Source organism: Ricinus communis, chromosome 3 (assembly GCF_019578655.1).
Source record: "Ricinus communis isolate WT05 ecotype wild-type chromosome 3, ASM1957865v1, whole genome shotgun sequence".
NCBI classification, from domain to species: domain Eukaryota; kingdom Viridiplantae; phylum Streptophyta; class Magnoliopsida; order Malpighiales; family Euphorbiaceae; genus Ricinus; species Ricinus communis.
In genome coordinates this window covers 29,679,850-29,702,626 of record NC_063258.1, presented here as the reverse complement: position 1 = coordinate 29,702,626, position 22,777 = coordinate 29,679,850, and the positions used below count along the sequence as shown (strand labels likewise).

The window sequence follows — 22,777 nt, the reverse complement described above, 5'->3', positions numbered from 1 at the left end:
TTATAATCGCGAAATATATTGCTAAATTACAAATAAATAACAACTTTTTTCATGTTTTTTAACAAATTATATTAATTTTTCGTAAGTATTACTATTTGTGAGAAAAATGAGTACCTTCTGTAAAATTTAATGAATTACAAAAAAATAATAAATTTACGAAAGATACTAAATATTTTGTAATCTCAAAATATATTACTAAATTATAAAAAATGATAATTATTTTTATATTTCTTACAAATTATATTAATTTTTAAAAGTATTGCTAGTAGCAAAAAAATAAATGATATTACGAAAAATGACACCTTTTCTGAAATTTAATGATTTATGAAAAATTGATAAATTTATGAAAAAGATTAAATTTTTTTATAATAATGAGATTTTTTGTTGAATTACGAAAAATGATAATTATCTTATATTTTTTACAAATTAAACTAATTTTTCATATATTTTAAAGATATATAGATTTTTAAAACTATCTTATGTTACTTTAACAAACCTAATTTTAGTTGATAATTTATATTTACATATTATCAATTTTTAAAAAAATAATATAAATAAAAATTAGTTATTGTTATTTTATTAGTTGGTTAAAATTAATATTTTTTACCATAGAATTCTCCTTAAAAAAATCAATTTAACTAATACGACTGTAATAATTTTTTATACATTTATATTTTATTGAAAATAGTTTTAATGTATTCTTTTAATAGAATCTAAAATTCATCGGTCGGTAAATTTTACAGTATTATAGTTACAGTAATTTTTTAATATTTTATATATTTATTTAGAAAATATATAAAATCTATATCAATTTTATATAAAATATTTTAATATATAATTTTTATATAAAATTTATATTAATTAATTTAAAATTTTATAATTTTTATTTAATAAATAAATAAAAATATTGCGACAACCACACTCTAAAATCTATCGAATTATCATATTTAAGAATAGAGTAATTAAGGATTTATTTTAGATAGAAAAAACGCACACCATTATTGATATTGGAGCCAAAGCATTTAAGAAAACGTTTTTTAATGTGCATGAAAAAAGAAAGAGATAATTACATTTTACCCTTTGTACTACGTGCCGGTCAACATGGGACGACCATAAATTACCAAATAGGAAACCATGTCCCTAGCCTCGAGAAGCATTGCATGCATTAATTATTATTAAATTCATCCTCTCCCTCTCTTTCACTTCTTTACCATTGTGTTCAATATTTAAATCATTTTTTTATAATATTTTAATATTCTATGTATGTATTTTCATTTAATATATATGTATATGATAGATTAATCAAAAATTAAAATATTAAACTGATTAATTAATATATATTTAACTAATAAAAAAATTGAATGCCATAGTTGTATTAATATTTTTTAATTATTGGTTTTGAGACGGAGGATAAGTCCATGTCAGCAGAGTTTCCCTTTGTGGGTTAACTTTGACAGTCTCTTTTATCCAGCAACTATATAACAGCTTCTATTGGAAATTCAGAGTCCTCTCGGTGGATGCTATCTTTATTTATAAGCTCTTCCTCTGCCTCTCTCCCCTATTTTGACCGGCTTTTTACTTCTCTGTACACAGGCATTTGACTCACTTAAAGATTCTAAGAAATCCCAAATATTCTTTTCAAAAAACAAAGTTTTTATATATTAAAATGTCATCAAATTTTATAATTTTATTAATTTAAGTTCGTACAGCGAATAGATATATTATTTATTATATTTTATTTATTAATCTGAGTAATATAGGCATATAGAAATTTCCTGTGAATTAGCAATAATCACCCTAAATATTGTTGAGTGACCGATAGCGAAAAGTAGTTAATCTTTTTTAATATTAATCTATTATAACTTAGACATATTTATGTCAAACTTAAATATTTTTTAATCTCCTGTACCAATGTAAATGTTAAAACTGTTTATTTTGTACAGTAATAACGAGATCTCAGGCGATGATATAATACTGAAATAGTATAATGGCGTCTCACGCAAATGGTAGAAATGTGTAATTAAAGGAATGAAAAATGGTTATCAATGGAGGAAGAGAAACCAATAGGCCCATGAAACCTTAATAAATGCACACAATAAATGGGCACGTGATTGGGAACAATTGCTACCCAAAAACGCTTTCCATGTGAACACTGGGCCCATCTTCATCCTTTCATATTTACTGCCTCTTTTCTTTTTCTCTTTTTTGTTTTTTTCTTTAACAAGAAATAGCCACCTTCGCCGTTGCATGGCCCATGCACCACGTTGCAATGCTCCAGCTTCTTACACGTGGTGGACCTCGCTTGCTTACGAACACTTGGGCTCTGTTTTAAATGTTAGATTCAATTAATTTTACACTACTCCTCTCATCGTCCCCCAAATCAAATACTCAGATAAGTAAGCTTAAACCTATTAAAAAGTTCGAAAAATCGGATCACCATGAAACCTTTTTTAGTCACCTTATAAGAATTTAGGCTACTTATACATAACTTCCTAGGTGATGGTAACACAATCTCGTACTCATATAAATTCATAATTCATAATTATGATATTCTAATCTAATAAAAATTTGATTTAAATTCATAATTCATATATATATATATGTTAATGTTGTAAATTCTATATAAATCTATACAGAAATCCCAGGTGATATATAGTATATAAATCTATCCAGAAATCCCCTAAAATAATAACATGAATCTATATATAGAAGGAAAGGGCCATTCCTTATCAACCATCTTAAAAGTCTTGCTGATTTTCTTCCTTGCTGCTGCCTGCAATTATATTATCACCCTTTTCCATTATCTGATGACAAATACCTAGCTCCCCTCTGTTGTCCACATTCGCACTAGAAAAGAACTGATGCATCCTTTTGTTTATCTATCCTGAAACATAAAGTTATTTTATTACTAGAAAATCCAAAAGTAATTGAGAAGATTCAGTAGGGCAATTGGTTGTTTAAATTAGAGGTAATCAGATTAGGCAAGACATATGTACAGAAGGATGAGCAAATTTTGTTGGGCACACAAAATCATTAATAAATTTGGTCAGGTGCAGCACATGATTTTCTGGCACATTACCCTGCATGGAAAATATTCCTATACCTAAAAGGACTAAAGATGAATATACAGGATGAAAGTAGTACTCCTGTAAGAATTTAGTTATTTTTCCAGCTAATGTGATAGATATTGATCATGAAATGTTTGATAAATTAACCTTCTCCTTCATCTCTGCCATATGAATAATTATTGCAGATCTGGGTTCCTCATTACAAACCTCCTATATATGTATTGCATATATAGTTTCAAATTGCAGCAAGATCTTACGTTGTGTCTGGGAGTATGATCGACTCGAAACACTGTATTCTACTTAATTCCAAAACTTGAGTTTAGTTAAATTTCTTTTTTTTTTTTTCTTATAAAGTTTGAGATTTATCTAATTTCATTTTTCATGTTCAAAGTCTGTCTAATCTGGATAGACTAAAATGATTTTGTTTAAAATTGCAAGGAGAAACAATTTTTAGTCTTGATTTCATCTTTAAATTCAGATTTTTTTTTTCTATTATTTAATATTTAAAATTTTATCAAAACTGATTATTTATGGTCGGACTTCAATTTCAAACCCAAAATCACGTTACTTGGGAATAGAAGAATGCACCACTAGTCGTTGCAGATACTTGAAGCTAACTGAGAGCTCAAATGGAGAGAATTATATATATATATATTTATATGAGTTTACGCCTTACTAACATTATCCACTTTCATTTTTTATATTTTCTTAAAACTAACATTTTTCGTTATCAAGAAGATTCGTATACCATTCATAATAATTTATTTTATAATTGAAAATTTTTTAAGATATTATTTCCACTAAAGCTAAAGTATTTTATAAAACAAAACATTATATAAACTTTGATATGGATTTTGTTATCAATCCACATTTATATTAGACGGCTGAACAAAACATATTTATATTTTTGGAAAAAAAAAAAAAAAAAGGGGCAGACAGCCGTACTAAGCCTAACAATTTGTTCATCATCTCAAGAGATACAATTAATAAAGACAAAAATATAAATTAAAAAACAATAGTATTGCAGATAAAGGAGTAATTCAATTTTTTTAATGTGGATAATAATAATAATAGGAATATTTTTTAAAAAAGAAAAAAGAAGAGTTGGCATATCGCGTTGGTTTCCGTGACACAATGATTAAAAAAATAAAAAAGAGAGAGAGAGAGAGAAGGCGACGTAATGTGGGCCAGACAAAAGGATGTGTTTCCTTTAAGAGGAGCATCCTCTATTCCAGGAAACATTTCCCTCCCTCCTTCCTTCCTTATTAACTAATTATGTATTTTCTTTTCTTCTTTTGGGACAATTATTAACTAATTATGTTTTGTTTATCTTCCTTCATTCTCCTCCACCCTTTTCTTTTCTTTTCTTTTCTTTTTTCCTTTTGCTTATTCATTTGGTAATTATGACTTTTTCTTTTAGTTTAAGATCGCAGCCCATGTTTATTAATTTACTAATCAATCTGTTGTTTGCTTTTTCTTAGTAACAACAGAAAAGGTGTTTCTTTACTGGTCATGAATAGTAGAGTAATTTCCTATTTATTGTTAAATGGATAAATCAAGTAAAACATGAATAATAATATATAACTAGAATTGGATAAAGGAATATTTTAATTTAATTTAGCAAAATTTACTTTAAGAATAGGTATTTAAAATTAGAATCATCGGCTCAAATATAAATAAATAATAAAATAAAAATGGAGGGCGTTAACGGCGTTAAAAAGATGGAAGTAGAGAAAGAGAGAGAGAGAAATGGGGCCCGCACAAGTGGACGGAGGAGGGAGGAGAGTGTCAGGGGCACTGAATGGACGTGACAAATGGCCTTCCCGAGGTGAAAAATAAAAGAGAGAGAGAGAGAGAGATTAGATAAGAGGTAAAACTTTCCTTTCATTTCCTTTGTCTCTCTGTGTTTCTATTTTCTACAAAAATTAAGACCAAAAAAAGTAGTGAGAATGAAATCAGAGGCTTCTTCAAATTGGTGTTTGGGAGTGGGACCCTTTCCTTTCCTTCTTCCAGTTCTTTGCAGCTCTTCCTTTTCCCCTTCCCCTGTCAATTCACTCCCTGCGCTTCTCTCTCATTTACCAATGTGTTTAATTTTTCCATTTCTTTTCCACATTTGCCCCTCCCCGCTATTAATTTAGGTATCTTCCTTGTTAATGAGTTTGGCATGCTCGTCTTCAAATTAAGTTGGTTCTAAGTTAATCTTGATAAGTGATGAACGTAAAAACAAAATTATTCAAGTTAGTGAAATTGCTTCAGATAACAAATTAGAATATCACCACAGAATTTTATTTAACATATAAAAGATAATTTAATATTTTTATTGAGTTATGTTAAGCTTTATTTATTATAATATTATATTAAAGGACGATACTATAATATATAAAAAATATTTTCTAAAAAAATTTAAAAATTCTCTCAGTTAAGTATAGACAAACAAATAAACCATAAAATTCATCATAAAACATTTGGATCACAATTCCATGGTTTTGTTCTTGGGTAGGATAGGATCACTTGAAGATGAAAGTGAAACATAGCATGTTGGGGTTGGGGGCCTTGGGACCTAAGGAGTTGGAGGGTCTATTCTTTGTTTCTATTAACCCCTTGTTAAGTTGTTGAAAACACACCCCTTTAAAGTATAAAAAATTATAAATTGAGAGGCCATACTGCAATTACAACATAAATAAATATTTGCAAAAAGGACCCCGTTTAACCTATTATCTTACTATTTGACTCCTTGTCAGGTCAAAACTCAAAAGGATAACCATAGCAGTATCAGAAATTTACATGACATTGCCTTACCAATTTCAACAGTCTGTCTACAAAACACCAAAGAGAAAACGACCCATGATTTTCATTGGCATTCTTCATCATTTAAAAACCCATTTCAATTAAAAAAAAATGTATAGGTATATAGAGAAAGAGAGAGAAAGGGGAAAAAAGAGTTGCAGGTTTTATCGCAGAGCTCTGGCAGAAGCAGTATTTTAACTTTATCTATGAAATAATTCTCTCTTTCTCTTTCTAGCTGTTGCTATATTTCTCTCTATCTCTTTGTTTTTCTTGATACTTCTGAAACAAACACTCTTTCAATGAGAACACTGTAATTTTTACAGGCCTATCTTTGCCAGACTCGATGTGATTGAACAAAGCAAAGCTTAACTAAGCTATACTATACTATACTAATACTATATACTCTTTCTTCTTCTTCTTACTCACTCATCTATGTTATAGGGTGCGTCGGAAATCTCAAAAATATCAAAGCAAGCTAAGAAAAAGAACCAAAAAAACCCCATTAAGCTCTTTCTGTTTTTTTCTCTTCTCTCACTTCATAACTTCACTGCAGTAAGCTACATTATTCAATGTCGGCTACTCAATGAGAGACCTTTAAATTATTTTTTTCTTCTTCGTCTTCGCTTATGTGTTTTATCTAGACTTGAAAAAGGCTTAAGCTTTTTGGATACAGGCTTGTGCTTTGACATTCTTGTGTAAGCTTAGGTGGGGAAACTGAAGATGGGTAATGTCGTTTGAATGAGAATAAGGTGAATTTCGAAGGGTAGTCATGGCATTTCGAGTTGAAGTTGTCTTCCTTGCTCTTCTTCTCTGTTTGGGTTTTGGTTTTGTGGATTCTGATGATGGTGAGTACTTTGGCTTTCTTTTTGGCTATTCGGGAAATTTGTTGCTGGATAAAATCTTTGACAAAGAAAGTAGACATTCTTATTTTATTATCTCGAAACCAGTAACTGTACATAAGCTATTTTTTAAAGCTCTTCTCTACCTATTGTCAACGTGTATGAAGTTGACAACAGTACAAAGTTTAACACTTTTCTTTATTTTAAGATTTCAAGGGTTTAAAGAAACCATTTTTTTCTGTGAATGAGTTTCATGGTTAAAAGTTTAGGGTTTTATATTTGGAAGAAACAAAGGGCGTAGCAATGTTAGAGTTTTTTTAATGTTAGTGCAACTACTAGTGTATCTTTCTTTTGTGTTTGTTATTTTTAATTGAGGCTGACACTGGTTTGTTTGTTGTATGTTTAAGGAGCAACCTTATTGGAGGTAAAGAAGTCCTTTAGAGATGTGGACAATGTTCTATATGACTGGACAGACTCCCCTTCTTCAGATTATTGTGTTTGGAGAGGTGTCACTTGTGATAATGCCACCTTCAATGTCATTGCACTGTAAGACTATTTGCTTATTTTCATGTTTAGACTATGATTGTTATTCTTTGTTATCTCTGTGTTTTTTCTTTTTTTTTTTCACAAATTGACCCTTCGCTTGTATTCCTGACTGGAATTTTGTGGTGTTGTAGTAATCTGTCTGGTCTGAATCTTGATGGGGAGATTTCGCCTGCAATAGGAAATCTTAAAGACATCGTTTCTATGTACTACTTCCTACTTCTACACTTTTCTTTAGTAGTTTAAATTTGTAGTTGTAGTTGACTTGGGTTCGAGCAATATTAATTGTAATTGTACATTTACATTCTTCCACCAGTGATCTCAGGGGAAATCTTCTTTCTGGCCAGATCCCTGATGAAATTGGTGACTGCTCATCTTTGAAAAGCCTGTAAGTTTTGTATTTAAAAGAGAATGAAATGTATATTTTGCTGTTAGTTGAGTGGTATTCTGGTCTTTGCTATTTCAGTTAATTCTGATAATTTGTTGTTATTAGGGACTTGTCTTTTAATGAGATATATGGGGACATACCATTTTCAATTTCGAAGTTGAAGCAACTAGAATTTCTGTAAGTAGCTTTTCAATTTTCTGTGTTTGAGAACTATGGCTAGTTGTTCGTCTCTATTTTTAGAATTTGAACTTCAATTTGCAACTGCATTGTTTTCAGGATTTTGAAGAACAATCAATTGATTGGGCCAATTCCATCTACTCTGTCTCAGATTCCAAACTTGAAAGTTTTGTAAGATTATTTTGTTCCTCAATTGTCTCTAATTTATTGCCAACTGCACCACATCTGAAATACTAACCAAGCTGATGTTCTAGAGATCTGGCACAAAATAGACTCAGTGGGGAGATACCTAGACTTATATACTGGAATGAAGTGTTGCAGTATCTGTAAGTATATAAACCATCACTGTGGTTAGAAACCTCCTTTTCAATCTAATGGTTTGGGCATCCTCTGATATGATTTTTTTGCTGCCCATCCCTCCTTTCTCCAGGGGCTTGCGTGGAAACAATTTGGTGGGTACGCTATCTCCAGATATGTGCCAGCTAACTGGACTGTGGTATTTGTAAGTCTTCAGTCTCAAATGCTGTCAGTTCAAGAACTCGAGGCTCCATTTTTGCTTTGCAGTTTAACCCATTCTCCTATGGTTGTAGTGATGTAAGAAACAACAGTTTGACTGGGAGTATTCCTGAAAATATAGGCAACTGTACTTCCTTCCAGGTCTTGTATGTAGTTCATCCAACTCAACAAACTGATATTGCAAAGCCTTATAAATACATTTAAGTTTTATGATTTATACTTTCTTTTGTTAGGGACCTATCCTACAATCAGCTAACTGGAGAAATTCCATTCAACATCGGGTTTTTACAAGTAGCAACGTTGTATGGGTTTGAGATTTTCCTTTGTTTGGTTAACAGCTTGAATTTGAGATATTACCTTACTAATCTATGAAGTTTCCTTACACTTCATTTTACTGGCTAGATCCTTGCAAGGTAATCAGCTTGGGGGGAAGATTCCATCGGTAATTGGCCTAATGCAGGCACTTGCTGTCTTGTAAGTGTTTTTAATAACTCCTAGCTGAACTTGCAAGGTTTCTGATTCTGACATTATCAAAATACAAGTGTAGTGGATTCATTTTCTTGTCATTATTGATTAATTCTTCATTTTTATCCTTTTCAATCTGAACTCTTATTGCTTTTCCTTGTGTCACAACCAGAGATTTAAGCTGCAACATCTTAAGTGGACCAATCCCTCCCATTGTGGGAAATTTGACGTACACAGAGAAATTGTAAGTACTTGGTTGCTATTCTTGCCTTTTGTGATTCCTGTCTGTAAGGTCTTGAGGTAATGAAGATGCTAAATGTGTTTGAAATTCTGTTTAAATCAACCTAAAATTGCAGCATCATAGAGAAGTATTATAAACTTTTCTTGAATTTACTTGTTTTAGCCATATACTCCTATCATAAATTGATACTCATTAGTTTCCAAATGAGTAAATGATGATGTTCATATTTTTTGTAGGTATTTACATGGTAATATGCTGACTGGCTCTATTCCCCCAGAGCTTGGGAATATGACAAGGCTTCACTACTTGTATGAGCTCTTTGCTATTACATTTTCTGACCTTACTTTGGATTTTACAATAACTTTTCAATTTTGATTTTTTGTCGTAAAGTACAAAGTATTATTTGTATGGTAAAAATGCAATGTGGGAATGGTTCTAGAGCTTCTTAGCTTGTTAAAACGATGGTTAGCTAGTTTTTGCATCTGGCAGCGAGGTTAATTTCCAAGAAAATAATGTCACACGTTTCTGACTGGTTTTTTCTTCCCTTCTTGCATATTCACAATTTGATGGTCAGAAAATGATGCAACATAAGTGGTACTCTGTTCATTCGTATGTGGCCTGTAAATCACATTTGTTTTTTTGGTTATACCCAAGTACTTTGTTAGCTTAAGAAAAACGTTATCTGTGATATGTTTCTTGTTTTGAGTTCCATGGCTTCATGGTGAATGTGGAGAACGTTTCATTATTTGAAGTGCTATTCTTCCTTTTTCAGGGAATTGAATGATAATCAACTCACAGGGCGCATCCCACCTGAGCTCGGAAAGCTCACTGACTTGTTTGATCTGTATGTTTTGCCATTTTGAAGGTTTCTTTTTGGTGCTCGCCGTGTACTATAAGTTAAAAATACAATCTTCTTGCAGGAATGTTGCGAACAACAACCTTGAAGGTCCTATACCCGATAATCTTAGCTCGTGTACAAATCTGAACAGCCTGTAAGCATTTAACCTTAATTCTTGTGACTCTCTGTTGCAGTATTTAACTACTTTAAGATGGTTGTTAACAATCTCGTTTTCTGTAGCAATGTGCATGGTAACAAGTTGAATGGAACCATCCCCCATGCATTTCAAAGGCTTGAGAGTATGACTTATTTGTAAGTCCTTTTATCGTGCAGACTTAATTCTAGAGGATACAGATATTGACAGTTGATCCATTGGTTTTTGATCTCTCAGGAATCTCTCGTCCAATAACATTAAGGGTCCTATCCCAATCGAGCTATCACGGATTGGTAATTTAGATACTTTGTAAGTACTGAATGCTCTACATTTGTTTCTTTTAAATTCAGTTATTATTATCAATTGCTCCTACCCTAATTTGCCTGCTTGCTCAGAGATATTTCAAACAATAAAATTAGTGGATCCATTCCTTCTTCTCTTGGTGACTTGGAACATCTTCTAAAGCTGTGAGTTCAAATGTCAACTCTAGTATCTTAGAAGTTTTCTTCTTGCTGATGCCAGATGTTTTGTGTAATAGGAATCTAAGCAGAAACCAGTTATTAGGAGTTATTCCAGCTGAATTTGGCAACCTGAGAAGTGTTATGGAGATGTAAGAAATCATTAAGTGTTTTAATTAAACCTACCTGGTGTGTGCTTTTATCCTTTACTTACTTTGTGTTTCATGTGGCATTACAGAGATCTTTCAAATAACCATCTCTCAGGGGTGATCCCTCAGGAACTCAGTCAACTTCAAAACATGTTCTCATTGTAAGTTTAAATTTATGAGTTGCATTAATTCTTACTGTTGTAGTCTACTGGAAACAGAGCCTTTTGATGCAAATTTTTTATATTCAACTTTAGTTGTTCCATAGCCTACTTGCGGATTGTGCTTATTTTTCAATAGTCCCTAATTTTATAGAAATGGACACCCTTAGCTGCAATTAAGTAGAGTTGGTGCTACCTCTGATGGTGTATCAATGTAATTATCTTGCCCAAGTATCTGTTATATGAGTATCTCTTTTGCAGGAGACTGGAAAATAATAACCTTTCAGGTGATGTGTTGTCCCTGATCAATTGCCTCAGTCTTACTGTCTTGTAAGTTCACTGTGTAGTGGAATTTATACTTTTTTTTTTCTCGATGATGCTTTACAGTTTAATTTAAGATGGTATTGTTACAGTGTTTTACCTTTTGGAAATTGATCTAAACTCATAATGCAGAAACGTTTCCTACAACAACCTAGCTGGTGTTATTCCTATGAGCAATAACTTCTCAAGGTTTTCACCTAACAGGTTAGATGATTTTGACTGTATTCTTGACATTATTGGTAAGTGAAATTGTCTGAATTTCGAGCTCAGAATTTGTTATAATGCAACTTTTATGTGCAGTTTTATTGGAAATCCAGATCTTTGTGGCTACTGGCTCAACTCTCCATGTAATGAATCTCATCCGACAGAGCGAGGTATTCAAGGACTTCAATACTATTTTTACCAATGTTAAAGAGTAGCCAACGGCTTGTAGGACTTGTTGATTACCTCTCTCTCTCTCCTAACTTCATCTTTTAGGAGATGTAAATATATAGTGAGTGCTATAGATCCTGAACTATTATGCACTGAAATGCCTGGTGAGGTCACAGAATTTGAGCAGATAGATCTCTATGTGAAAACTAGACCCAAGTATCCTTTGTTCCTAGACAATGCAGGAAATTACACGTGAACATGCATCCCCTACCATTCTTTGTTTTATCTGGGGATTTTTGAGATACATCCCTCTTAAGGTTCAAAGCTTTTCAGTTGAAATACTAAAGGAAAGGGAATAATTAGCCATTTCTTGCCATTGTCTATGCAGTTACAATTTCCAAAGCAGCAATCCTGGGTATTGCTCTTGGAGCCCTTGTAATTCTTCTCATGATCTTAGTAGCAGCATGTCGGCCGCATAATCCAACACCTTTTCTGGATGGATCGCTCGACAAACCAGGTATATTCTGTAATTGCTATGATTTTGTTCAGATAATATTTATTAACTTTTAAATTGGGATGGTTCTCTATTATGTCCTTGGAGTGACATTCTGCAACTTCCATTCAAGGAAATTTCGCAATATCACTCTGTATAACTGGCCAAAATATCTAATCTTTCTGATCCTTGGGTAACTATCAGAAGTAAAATTAATAGCTAAATAGATTGTTTAAGAGGAAAAATAATGGTGGTTGCTTGTGGATTAGTTTGTTTATTTCTGTCTCAAATAATTACATTAGAGTGTGTTATCACCTGTCACCAAATTATTGATTCTTATGTCTTTGGTAAATAAACAGTTACTTACTCAACACCGAAGTTGGTGATCCTTCACATGAATATGGCACTCCATGTATATGAGGATATCATGAGGATGACTGAAAATTTGAGTGAGAAGTATATAATTGGTTATGGTGCATCCAGCACTGTATACAAATGTGTCCTTAAAAATTGTAAGCCAGTGGCTATCAAGAGGCTCTATTCTCATTATCCTCAGTGCTTGAAGGAATTTGAGACGGAGCTAGAGACAGTTGGGAGCATCAAGCATCGGAACCTGGTCAGCCTCCAAGGATACTCCCTGTCCCCTTTAGGAAACCTACTTTTCTATGACTACATGGAAAATGGTAGTCTCTGGGATCTACTTCATGGTGGGTTTCTTAACATGAATGATGACATGCCACATGCCCATCTTTAATGGTTTTGCTCTTTCATACTTAGTCCATCTGTCTACATTCCTATAACGCACTTAGTTGAGCCTGCATGGAAAGATTTATGAACCATGTTCTAGTTAAATATCGTTGTGTGTAGGCTTGTGGGTATAATGGAATGAGCTGCTATCTAGTGCATTTTAAACCCATGTGGACGAGTTCACAAGAATCTCCTTAGTTTATATAGTATATGTGCATTCTTAATCACTGTGTAGCATCTTTCAGGCCCTATGAAGAAGAAAAAGCTTGACTGGGATACTCGTCTTCAGATAGCTCTTGGTGCTGCTCAAGGGCTAGCATATCTACACCATGATTGTAGTCCACGCATCATTCACAGGGATGTTAAGTCATCAAACATTCTACTGGACAAGGATTTTGAGGCCCATCTCACTGATTTTGGCATTGCAAAGAGTTTATGTGTGTCGAAGTCCCATACTTCAACCTACATAATGGGCACCATTGGTTATATAGACCCTGAGTATGCTCGCACTTCCCGCCTTACAGAGAAATCCGATGTATACAGTTATGGGATTGTTCTACTTGAGTTGCTGACGGGAAGGAAAGCTGTCGACAATGAATGCAATCTTCATCATCTGGTTCGTCTTCTATCAACACTTAAGTTATTACCTATTCATAATCTCTAAAATATGCTGGTCAGAGTGCAAGGGCAACTCTTGAATTAAGTTTTTAATTTCTACTTTGACATGGAAAATCATCATATGAAGGGTCACTCATAACTGTAATTGTAGGTCGTCTGGGACATGCATGTTTGTGATTTGTCTTTGCTTATCTGATGACGGCAATTCTTGATTCTTTTTAACTTGATGTGGTTATAATTTGATTACAAAATTCAAATGAAGGCCCTTCTTTAATTCTTTGGTTATCTTCTTCATCAGATTTTGTCCAAGACAGCCAACAATGCTGTTATGGAAACTGTTGATCCTGAAATTAGTGCTACGTGTAAAGATCTAGGAGCTGTGAAGAAAGTTTTCCAACTTGCACTTCTATGTACCAAGAGACAGCCAACAGACAGACCGACTATGCATGAAGTCACTCGTGTTCTTGGGAGCCTTGTGCCATCCACCACACCACCAAAACAATGCATGCCAGCCCCACCTGCACCAATCCCATCTGCCAAGGTGTCTTGCTATATGGACGAATATGCAAATCTCAAGACTCCACATATGGTGAATTGTCCATCCATGAGCACCTCAGATGCCCAACTCTTCCTAAAGTTTGGTGAGGTAATATCCCAGAATAGTGAGTGAAAAGGAATATTCAAGCATCATATACTAGGATATAGGTATTGCAACACTGGCTACCGGGTTAATGGATGCTCTCTTTTTTCCCTTTCTTAGCAAGGGCCTAAGGGGTTAGTTAGTGGGTGAGCAGAAAAATTGTGTATAAAGATTTGGTATCAATTATTGCAGCTCTACTAAAAGGAAAAAAAAGAAGACTACTTTAGTGATAGATTTCAAAGGTGTTAATACCAGAACTCCATGTATGTATGTTATACAATATAAAATCATTGCTGCAATTTTGTCATTGTCTCAGTGGGACCATGACCACTGGTGGTGTGGTAAGTTTACTGTGTCAGGGCAAAGAGGGCAGGCTAAAGGCCAGTGGGGGTGTGTGACAGTGCATTATATGCTTTGCCAGCAATAATTCACTGAGAACCTTTTCATTGGGCTGCCTTCTTCCATAGATTGGATGGTGATGGTTCGCTGTATTATCATCTGAAATCAACTTCAATGCTGAAAAGATTTTTACAGGGGAAAGAAAGAGATCATTGATGTCTATTGCCATTGCATATCAATGATAGCAGACCAACTTGTCCATTATTAAGCTGGTTCTCCAAAATTGTGTGCTTGAAAATCTAAAAAGAAATATGATGACATTCAAATTCCCGACTTAAATGTGGGAATTTATTATTTTTGCAGATTGCTAAGGCTCAAGTGGGCCATTTTATGTTTCTTGCGTGATTTGTTTCTCTTCAACTCTTATGCTTCATTAAGCAATCATGACACCAACATTAAAATCTCAAATAGAATCCGAACAAGGAAAATGACCATCAGTTAACCTAAATGTAATATTATATTTAAGTTTTAAGACTTGGGAATATCCCTTGGAAGAAATACCACATATTTGAAGTTAAAATGTTGTTATTATTGAAAGAACCACCTCAACGTTCTGCATTATGGATCCTGTTGATGATATTGCAAGCACTCTGTTTCCTGCACAAAAACCAATGACATATTTCAATACTTGTTGTCAACTCAAAATTCATTGGCTGAAATTACCACCTCCAATTGGATGATTGATTTTATAATATATACTTGCTATCAATTCAAATTTTTAAGTAGATTTTTCGTTACTCTTAGACACAGCTAATAACAATGATGTAACTCGTTTTTATTAGATGTATAGGATGGTGAGTCTTTCTAAAGAAATTTTCATTAACTATGGTTTTGCATGACTGATATATATGAGATAAAAAATTTATCAAGAGAAAAAACAAAACTTGAATGCGTCTTTGATCATAGCTTATTGTGAACAATAATAAACAAAAAGAGAATGCATAGTTAATTGATAACCAAAACAAACCTGATGAGAAACCTCATGCCTTGCTCTGCTTCTCCCACAGCTGAATCTAAAAGAAGAGTGACAGATAATTAAGTTAATGCTGACGACTAAAATTCCAGTGATCAGTTTTCCAGCAAATTTTAGAATGACTTTGATTTTAGTTAAGCATTGGACATTTTGACAACTTGAAATTCTGATATTTAACATAAAACTTAATGACTTCATTCTCTTTGTAATTGAAAATAAATAATTCATTGTATTCATTTTTGTAATTCTACAAGTCTTCTTTTTTTTCCCTTTTTGAATATAGAAAATTCAGGTACCTTAATATTTCTCACTCTAGTAAGACTTGCAATGAGATGCTCCTCCATGATTCTGATCTGTGCTAAGCTGTCAACCTCATAGGGATTGTTCCATTCCCTAGCAAAAGAGGTAATTAAATTGAGCATTCTCACACAAAGATTAATGAAACAAAAAACTGCAATGAAACAATAAAACTAGTAAAAATAATGGCTTGGGTAGGAATTAAACCTCAGAATCCTTCTCTTCTCAGCAAGTTTTTCTTTCAGCTCTATTAATTCAGGATTTTCAAACTGTATTAATTTGCCAAAATATTTATTAAGCATGGAACTAGTAACCAACACTGTTTAATTTTGAAAGGGAAAATAAGGCCAAAAAGATTAAAAGACCAAAAAAAAAATGAAATAAAAAAATCAGTGCTGTAAAGATGTGAAGAAACATACCCTGGATCCTTCATCTCTGCAATCAAGAAATTAAGGTCAGTTAGTATTATTAGAGTTCCTATTTCGATATACAGCATAAAAACATGGGAAAATAAACCTGTGCCTTTGAATTGTCAGGGTCTTCTGATCGACTTCTGTGCCAGTCTTTGAGTACATTTTCTTTAATAACTTTGAAAAATAAGAATGATCGGGTTACATTATTTAAAAGAAATCTTAAAAACTAAAGCCAATAATTTCTCGAATTAAAGAAAAAAAAAAACATAATTCAGCATAGAATGTGTTGTCATATTCCTTACTTTCATGGTGTACTCCCTCCTGATAACATCACAAAAAAAAAAAAAAAAATCAGCTATTCAATGATGATAATCATAGCGAAATAGTCAAGAATTTGTATACAGGCTGATAAAGTAAAAGAACTTTTGAGTTTGTAATTTTCCCAATACTCTTTTTGCTTTTTTTTTTTTTTTTTGTTAATTATATATCACTTCCAAAATATACATGCAATCCAAAAGCTTTATTAGGAAACTGAATGGCTTCTTAAAAGAAATTGGCAATAGCTATAAGCCAAAACAAATTGAGAAAAGTAGTTAAGAACATTTAATGGTTCAAAAATATGTAAATTAATCATGAAATGCAATGTGGACAAAATTGTTAAAAACTTCCATTGCATGCTAGTGTACGATTTCTGATTTTATTTCTTGTGGGCATTGCATATTTATTGCTTTGTAGTTTTATGTTGGACCAGTACAAAATCCTAGGCCAGTTGAAAATATTCTGAACTCAAAAGTGTAATTAGCAGTAAATGCAAAAATTAAGAAAAATACGTTGGCTAAATTTTTTAAATTAACAAAAGAAAAAGGGGAGGAAATTACACTAATTTTAATTATTAATAAACAGAACAACAAAAGAGGGAAGAATCCTTGAACCTCTGTTCTCTTTCTTCTACAGTAATAATTGACAGCCTCTCCAAAAGAGTACTCAATTCTCTGGAAAACAGAAAAGATAATTGCAATGGAGTTAAAGCAAAATACAGACTTAATTTCTTCATTTCAGTAAACAACCAAGTTATATTTTAATACTATAAATTCCAGCTAGGGAAACAAATTCTATAGGGGGCAATTTAGTATTTTCAGTTTCATTTTGGGTGGCTGCAACAGGATAAACCACAAAATACTTATATATTATCCAAAAAATATTATGTCTAGGGGGCCATGCCTCCCTATTCCGCCTCTACTAATATGTAATCTATATCGGATATATTAAAATTAATTAATATATAAAATTATTGTATTTAATTTTATCAGCGATATATAGAATTCGACAATTGATATAAATATTACATAGATATTAAAATAAATTAATATAATAAAATAATCAATATTTAATTTATCGGCGATATGTGAAGTGCGACGATTGATATAGATATTAGAAGAATAAAAATGAATCAATATAATAAGATTGTTATATTTAATTTTATGAGTAACACGTGAAATTCAAGAATTTATTTACAGTATAAAAGTTTTGCATACGCATAACTAAATAATTAAATATAAAAATGAAAAAAAAAAAAAGAGAGAGAAAGAGATGATGATTTACTTGTCATGACCAACATAGAGAGATGGTTTTCCAGAAGGAGAAAACATGATAAGACCAAGATCAACATCACATAATGTAGCAAGTTCTTTGCCTTTCTTAAGCACACCAAGCTTTCTCTTAGAATACTTCACTTGCCTTGCCTTAACACTTTCCAATCTCAATATTTTTAGCTTCCTTCTTCCCATGGTCTTTTTTTCTTTTTTTCTTTTTCCCTAAAAAAGAAAAAACTGAAGCTGTATGTTTTCTTGAGAGCAAAAGAATGGGTTTAAACTGCAATTTATAAATGAAAATTGGAAAGAAATTTATTAGCAGAATCTAGTGACAGTATGGTAATTAAAAACCTTACTATATATCTCTAGATTTTCTTCAAGTTTAAAATTACTTTATTGGTAAGCTGTTCATGTAGAACATAGTAGACACGTGCTTATGAAAACACTGAATAAAATCCTGTTTTAACACCAATTGGTTTATACCACTTTAATTTTCCTTTGACCAAACGTTCATTTTATTTTATTTTAAATTTTGGTCCAAAAAGCTTTTAATAGTTTTTTTTTTTTTTTGCGGCCATCAGTTCAGGACTTTTCTTTTGTGCTTTTTCCAAAAAACAGTAAAATGTTTTATCACTTAATTATGATTTGTTTTGACTCTTGAGATAGTGATTTATTTGTGGATTTGCTTTCTCTTTACTTAATTGTGATTACATAAAACAAAGGTTTAAGAAAAATAAAGGAAGCTTAACCATTTTTTTGTCTATCTCTTTCTTTCGAAATATTAAAATTAATGTGTAAATGATGCATATTTCATCTTTTTGTTATTACTCACATTTCTATATTTTGTATGAATTTTATGTTGGATGATTTTTTTTTTTTTAAAACCTCTAAAAGGTAATTAATGCCTGTGCCATGCCTTAAGAAATTCGAAAGATAGATCTAATATGATATACAAAATTATAATATTTGTTAAACACAAAATATTCTTTTTCTAATTATATATATATATTAATTTATGAGACTTAAACTTTTTTTGATATATATACTTAATTTTAGACATATAAAATTTCAATTTGACACATAGGCTTCAAGTTTATGTGTAATTTTATAGTTTTTTCCATTAATTCATTGATTAATATATTATATTTATAATTAAACACTCATTCTAATCCTAAAAAATAACACATTATATAATAAATTAGTTTTCTAATTAGATAATAATTATTTTAAAAAATAGCATATTAATTATATTTTAATATTATATTAACTAATAAATTAATTTTCTAATTAGATAATGTTTATAATTATATAAAATAATATTTTTAAATATTATATTCATTAATAAATTAATTCATAATTATATACTAATTTTTAAAAAATAGTAATATCAATTATATTGATAGTATCAATTTTTATAATATTAAAATTAATAAATAAGTATTTTAAAATAATTTTTATATTATTGTATTAATAAGATTTTAAAAAATTAAAAATAGTTAATTTGTTATTATTTTTTAAAATATTATAATTAATATTAAATATTAAATAATTGATTAAATTGTATTTATAGACTTAATTTTATAATCGAAATAATAATAACGGCCGTGTAATATACAGATAAATAACTAGTTTAAATTCATTATAAATCTAGTAATTTACTTTATATTGTCATTTAGCAACTTGGCACTACGACTTCAAACAGCTAAAATTATTGATAATTTAGAAAAGCATTTTTTATATATTTTTTATCAATAAGATTCTTTTAGGAGTCATTTCAACGATTATATTTATCCATAAAATAAAGTTTTCTTGAAAATCAACATTTATTCAAAACATAAATCTTACCTGCCTACAAAAATTATATATTTATTTTCTATAGCAATGATTTTTGGCCAAATCAACGTTAATTGTGACAAAATAGTCACATTTATTAATTTAAATAGTAACACGAAAATTCTTGTCCAGTTTGAAAAAACTGGTCAATTTTTTAAAAAGTTGTATTCTTCTTAATTTTGTTGTGCGATTTGAAACTCATGATTGGATTGTGTAATCTATGAGTAGAGAAGCAGACTGCCTTCATCCGCTTTCCATGTATAACTCTATGGTGGAAAAAGGAAAAGCAAAAATAAATAAATAAATAAAAGCTATCTTGGCTTCACCAACCTCCCATCTATATCTATATTTGCGATGGTAATAATATCATATTTGGTCTTTATTAATGTTTAACAAATAAATTTATATTATATTTAGTTAAAATCTATTAAATAATTTATTTTATTTGTAAATAAATTTTAAATAATAATTCATTTGTAACTGAATTGTGATTTTTGGTATATTAAAATAATAACTATAGAATCTATATCAAATAAAATAAATTGCAATAAAAAATACAAAGGGAAAAAAATATGAGAAAACATAAAGTAAAATATTAAAATTGAATGGATGTTTTAGTCTTATGAGTGACTTAATTTCGTTTAATTTCTTAAAGATTAATTTAGTTATAATTAATTTTATAAATTTAATTATATAAAATTTTAAATGATTTTCTATCTTAACTAAACACGCACACTTTGAATTTATAAGTAATTTTTATAAAAATTTATAAAATTTATTTCAACTAAATATAAAATTAGACAATATTATTTTCAAATAAAATTTTAACATTTTAACAAGTCGAATTTAACAATGTGTGCAAGTTAAAAGATACAGTTTTTTTCAGTTAAATGTCCAATGAACATTCAGAACTAGCATCTTTCTAGAGAGCATCACGAGTAATTTTTGTTTTAATTACTAAGATGATGAAAAAAGAAAGAAAGCGAGAGGGAGATAGAGAGGAACTGATAGTGTATGAGAGATTGGCGATGGTGGCATAGTGCAGAGATAATTAAAAAGAAAAGGAGAGGGAGAGAGAGATATTGGAGACGGGTGTGGCGGTGAAGACGGTGATTATGGTTAACGGTGGTGGTAAATGAGATCGTCAATATGTTGAGTTGGGTGTTTCTTTTTAGTCTGATTTTTGCAAGTGAATAGGAAAATAGAGAAGAAGAAAAAGAATGAAAGGAGGTGATGAAGTGACAAAATAATAGTGTATTTTAGGCATTTAATTTATATTATATATTTATTACTTGTTTTCATGAATTAACTGACAGAAAAAAGGTTTAAAGAAAAATAGATTAATAGTATAATATAATTAATATTGAAGGAACAGTTAATGTTTTTTGAAAATTTACGTGCTTATTAGTGGAACGACAACGGTGCTTTCTTTTCGAACAATAGAAGAAAAACTGCTAGATGGATTAAGGGGCTTGAAGGGCCTGAAAAAATAACAATATAGAGAATGGTACAGCAGAAGAGTCCACCCCAACCTACTAAACCAGCGGCTAAGCCCTAAATAACATTATAATAAAAAGAAAAATAAGAGTCAAATTCCCAATAAACCCAGTGAACTGAGCTAAAAACTCAAAATACAATTGCTTCTAAAGCCGACTTATAAAGAAAAAATGTCAGCAGGTCCCTGACTTAACCTTTTGTTTCCAAAAAGGTTCTTCATCTTCCCCTATAGCAATGGCAGAAGCAGAAGCCTGAGGCCTCCATACCCATATCTGTCCTTCTAAGACATTAGTTTTCTACTGTACCTCCCGTCCTTAAGTCTTCACACCAAAAACACAATGTTTACAATGATGAAAACACACTATACCTCCTAATATAAGACCTAATCCCATAAAAAATAAAAGAAAATCATGTATTAGTCCAGGCAAATCCATTGCACGTAAAATAAGAGATAAAAAAATTGAATTGTTTTTTCATGACCTTATTGACCTAACCAGGAAAAACTTATTTATAATAGGCCTACCATTGGAGATCTGAATTGATGAAGACCACCAGACGCATCATTTATAGCCAAATTACTTTGCAACCTATTGATGGTAGAATAGAGTGAGTTAAAAAGTCGATTAAAAAACACTCGACTATTGCTAAACCCCCTACTAATACTCAAGAGCTCTAATTCCCCTTACGCATATTCATCAATTGGCAAACTATTAAGAGATACCTATAAGTTTGTGAGTAAATAGTGCCGCACTTATGTATTTAATAAAGGAAGTTTTTTGTCTATGCTTGGTATATGTCCCTACTTAGACACCAAACCGATAAATGATTGACACATATTTATTAGTATTAAATAATAGAGTACGTGTCAGTTATCTAATATTGAAATGTAAAACACTCATACATATATGTCACTCTCTATTAGTCATGGAGTATACATCAAGCTTATGTAAGAATCTTCTTTTAATAAAAAAGCTAACAATAACAGACTTTGTGGTCAAAACAAAAATACCAAAAAAAAAAGTCAACTAAAGCCTTTAAAGTAAGAAAAAATAACTTAAAAGATGAAAATAGACATTCAAATGATAAAAAATATGTCATAATGCTTATTAGCATGGTTGTTTGTTTAAAAAACTTAGAATGAGACTGTAAGAGAAAAAAATGATAAAACAGACAAACAATAAATAAAAAACGATATAGAAAGAGAGCAAGAGTAAATACCATTTTTTTTTCTTAGACTTATTCTTTTAAAAGAAAGTGATATTTTTTAAGGAATATATTCAATTAATTGGATAATTATCTCAAAGGATCTTAATTAAAAAATTTAATGGAATATAATTATATATAAAACTTCGCTTTAAACCACAACTTTTAGTAGAACTATTACATTTTACTCTATGTTAAACAACAATTTCCATTTCATTATCAAATAAGAAATCAAATTTTACTAACATCAAATTTATAGTTGATGCTTTTTGAGACTACGCTAAAATTTAAAAAAACAAAATAAAACTTTTACATCAAAACCGAGACTTGGCATGAAACATAATATTGCTCGATAATTTAACAATTATTTACCTCAAAGTTATATATAAGTTTAAATTACCTCTTACAAATAGCTAAGTAGTTAAAGTGCAAAGTACGAAAAAAATCAAATAATGCAAACTTAATTATCTTATTTCGTACTAAATCTATATAAATATTAATTTAATTATTGATACAACTTGACTAAAATAGATCACTTCAAGGCGAGTTAAAACTCGCCTCTATACTAATCATACCTAGTACATCTAAAACCACCTGT

General features: G+C 30.8%; 2 protein-coding genes across 4 annotated transcripts; one reads left to right on the top strand and one right to left on the bottom strand.

Moving 5' to 3' along the window:
• The first annotated feature begins 5,863 nt into the window (after positions 1 to 5,863).
• On the top strand, positions 5,864 to 14,271 carry LOC8258591 (LRR receptor-like serine/threonine-protein kinase ERECTA). Of its 2 annotated transcripts, XM_002516098.4 has the most exons (27): positions 5,867 to 6,700; positions 7,102 to 7,240; positions 7,372 to 7,443; positions 7,554 to 7,625; positions 7,731 to 7,802; positions 7,902 to 7,973; positions 8,057 to 8,128; positions 8,233 to 8,304; positions 8,393 to 8,464; positions 8,552 to 8,620; positions 8,721 to 8,792; positions 8,956 to 9,027; positions 9,261 to 9,332; positions 9,797 to 9,868; positions 9,945 to 10,016; positions 10,103 to 10,174; positions 10,254 to 10,325; positions 10,412 to 10,483; positions 10,555 to 10,626; positions 10,713 to 10,784; positions 11,043 to 11,111; positions 11,235 to 11,306; positions 11,403 to 11,476; positions 11,863 to 11,991; positions 12,327 to 12,674; positions 12,960 to 13,330; positions 13,631 to 14,271. In XM_002516098.4, exons 1-27 carry the CDS (start codon positions 6,625 to 6,627, stop codon positions 14,000 to 14,002), a joined length of 2,943 nt encoding a protein of 980 aa, XP_002516144.1. In that variant the 5' UTR covers positions 5,867 to 6,624; the 3' UTR covers positions 14,003 to 14,271. The 2 variants fall into 2 exon arrangements, with proteins under 2 accessions (XP_048227786.1, XP_002516144.1); XM_048371829.1 differs by lacking the exon at positions 12,327 to 12,674 and having other exon boundaries at positions 5,864 to 6,700.
• Positions 14,272 to 14,781: 510 nt separating this feature from the next.
• LOC107261015 (agamous-like MADS-box protein AGL65) lies at positions 14,782 to 17,914 on the bottom strand. Of its 2 annotated transcripts, none has more exons than XM_048371832.1 (9): positions 17,657 to 17,914; positions 16,987 to 17,046; positions 16,357 to 16,375; positions 16,158 to 16,228; positions 16,061 to 16,076; positions 15,849 to 15,910; positions 15,641 to 15,737; positions 15,339 to 15,384; positions 14,782 to 14,968 (listed from the first exon to the last, which is right to left on the bottom strand). In XM_048371832.1, exons 1-8 carry the CDS (start codon positions 17,839 to 17,841, stop codon positions 15,352 to 15,354), a joined length of 543 nt encoding a protein of 180 aa, XP_048227789.1. In that variant the 5' UTR covers positions 17,842 to 17,914; the 3' UTR covers positions 14,782 to 14,968; positions 15,339 to 15,351. The 2 variants fall into 2 exon arrangements, with proteins under 2 accessions (XP_048227789.1, XP_048227790.1); XM_048371833.1 differs by having other exon boundaries at positions 16,164 to 16,228; positions 17,657 to 17,913.
• Positions 17,915 to 22,777: the final 4,863 nt, after the last annotated feature.

What these genes read in the sequence shown, in the direction of transcription:
- LOC107261015 (XM_048371832.1), bottom strand. Translation starts at nt 17,841, where the DNA reads ATGGGAAGAAGGAAGCTAAAAATATTGAGATTGGAAAGTGTTAAGGCA. An exon ending in CTCTATGTTGGTCATGACAA is followed by an intron (nt 17,047 to 17,656) that starts GTAAATCATCAT and finishes TCTGTTTTCCAG; the next exon opens with AGAATTGAGTACTCTTTTGG. An exon ending in CTAGAGTGAGAAATATTAAG is followed by an intron (nt 15,385 to 15,640) that starts GTACCTGAATTT and finishes CTCTTCTTTTAG; the next exon opens with ATTCAGCTGTGGGAGAAGCA.
- LOC8258591 (XM_002516098.4), top strand. Translation starts at nt 6,625, where the DNA reads ATGGCATTTCGAGTTGAAGTTGTCTTCCTTGCTCTTCTTCTCTGTTTG. An exon ending in ATTGGTAATTTAGATACTTT is followed by an intron (nt 10,326 to 10,411) that starts GTAAGTACTGAA and finishes CTGCTTGCTCAG; the next exon opens with AGATATTTCAAACAATAAAA. An exon ending in CTGAGAAGTGTTATGGAGAT is followed by an intron (nt 10,627 to 10,712) that starts GTAAGAAATCAT and finishes GTGGCATTACAG; the next exon opens with AGATCTTTCAAATAACCATC.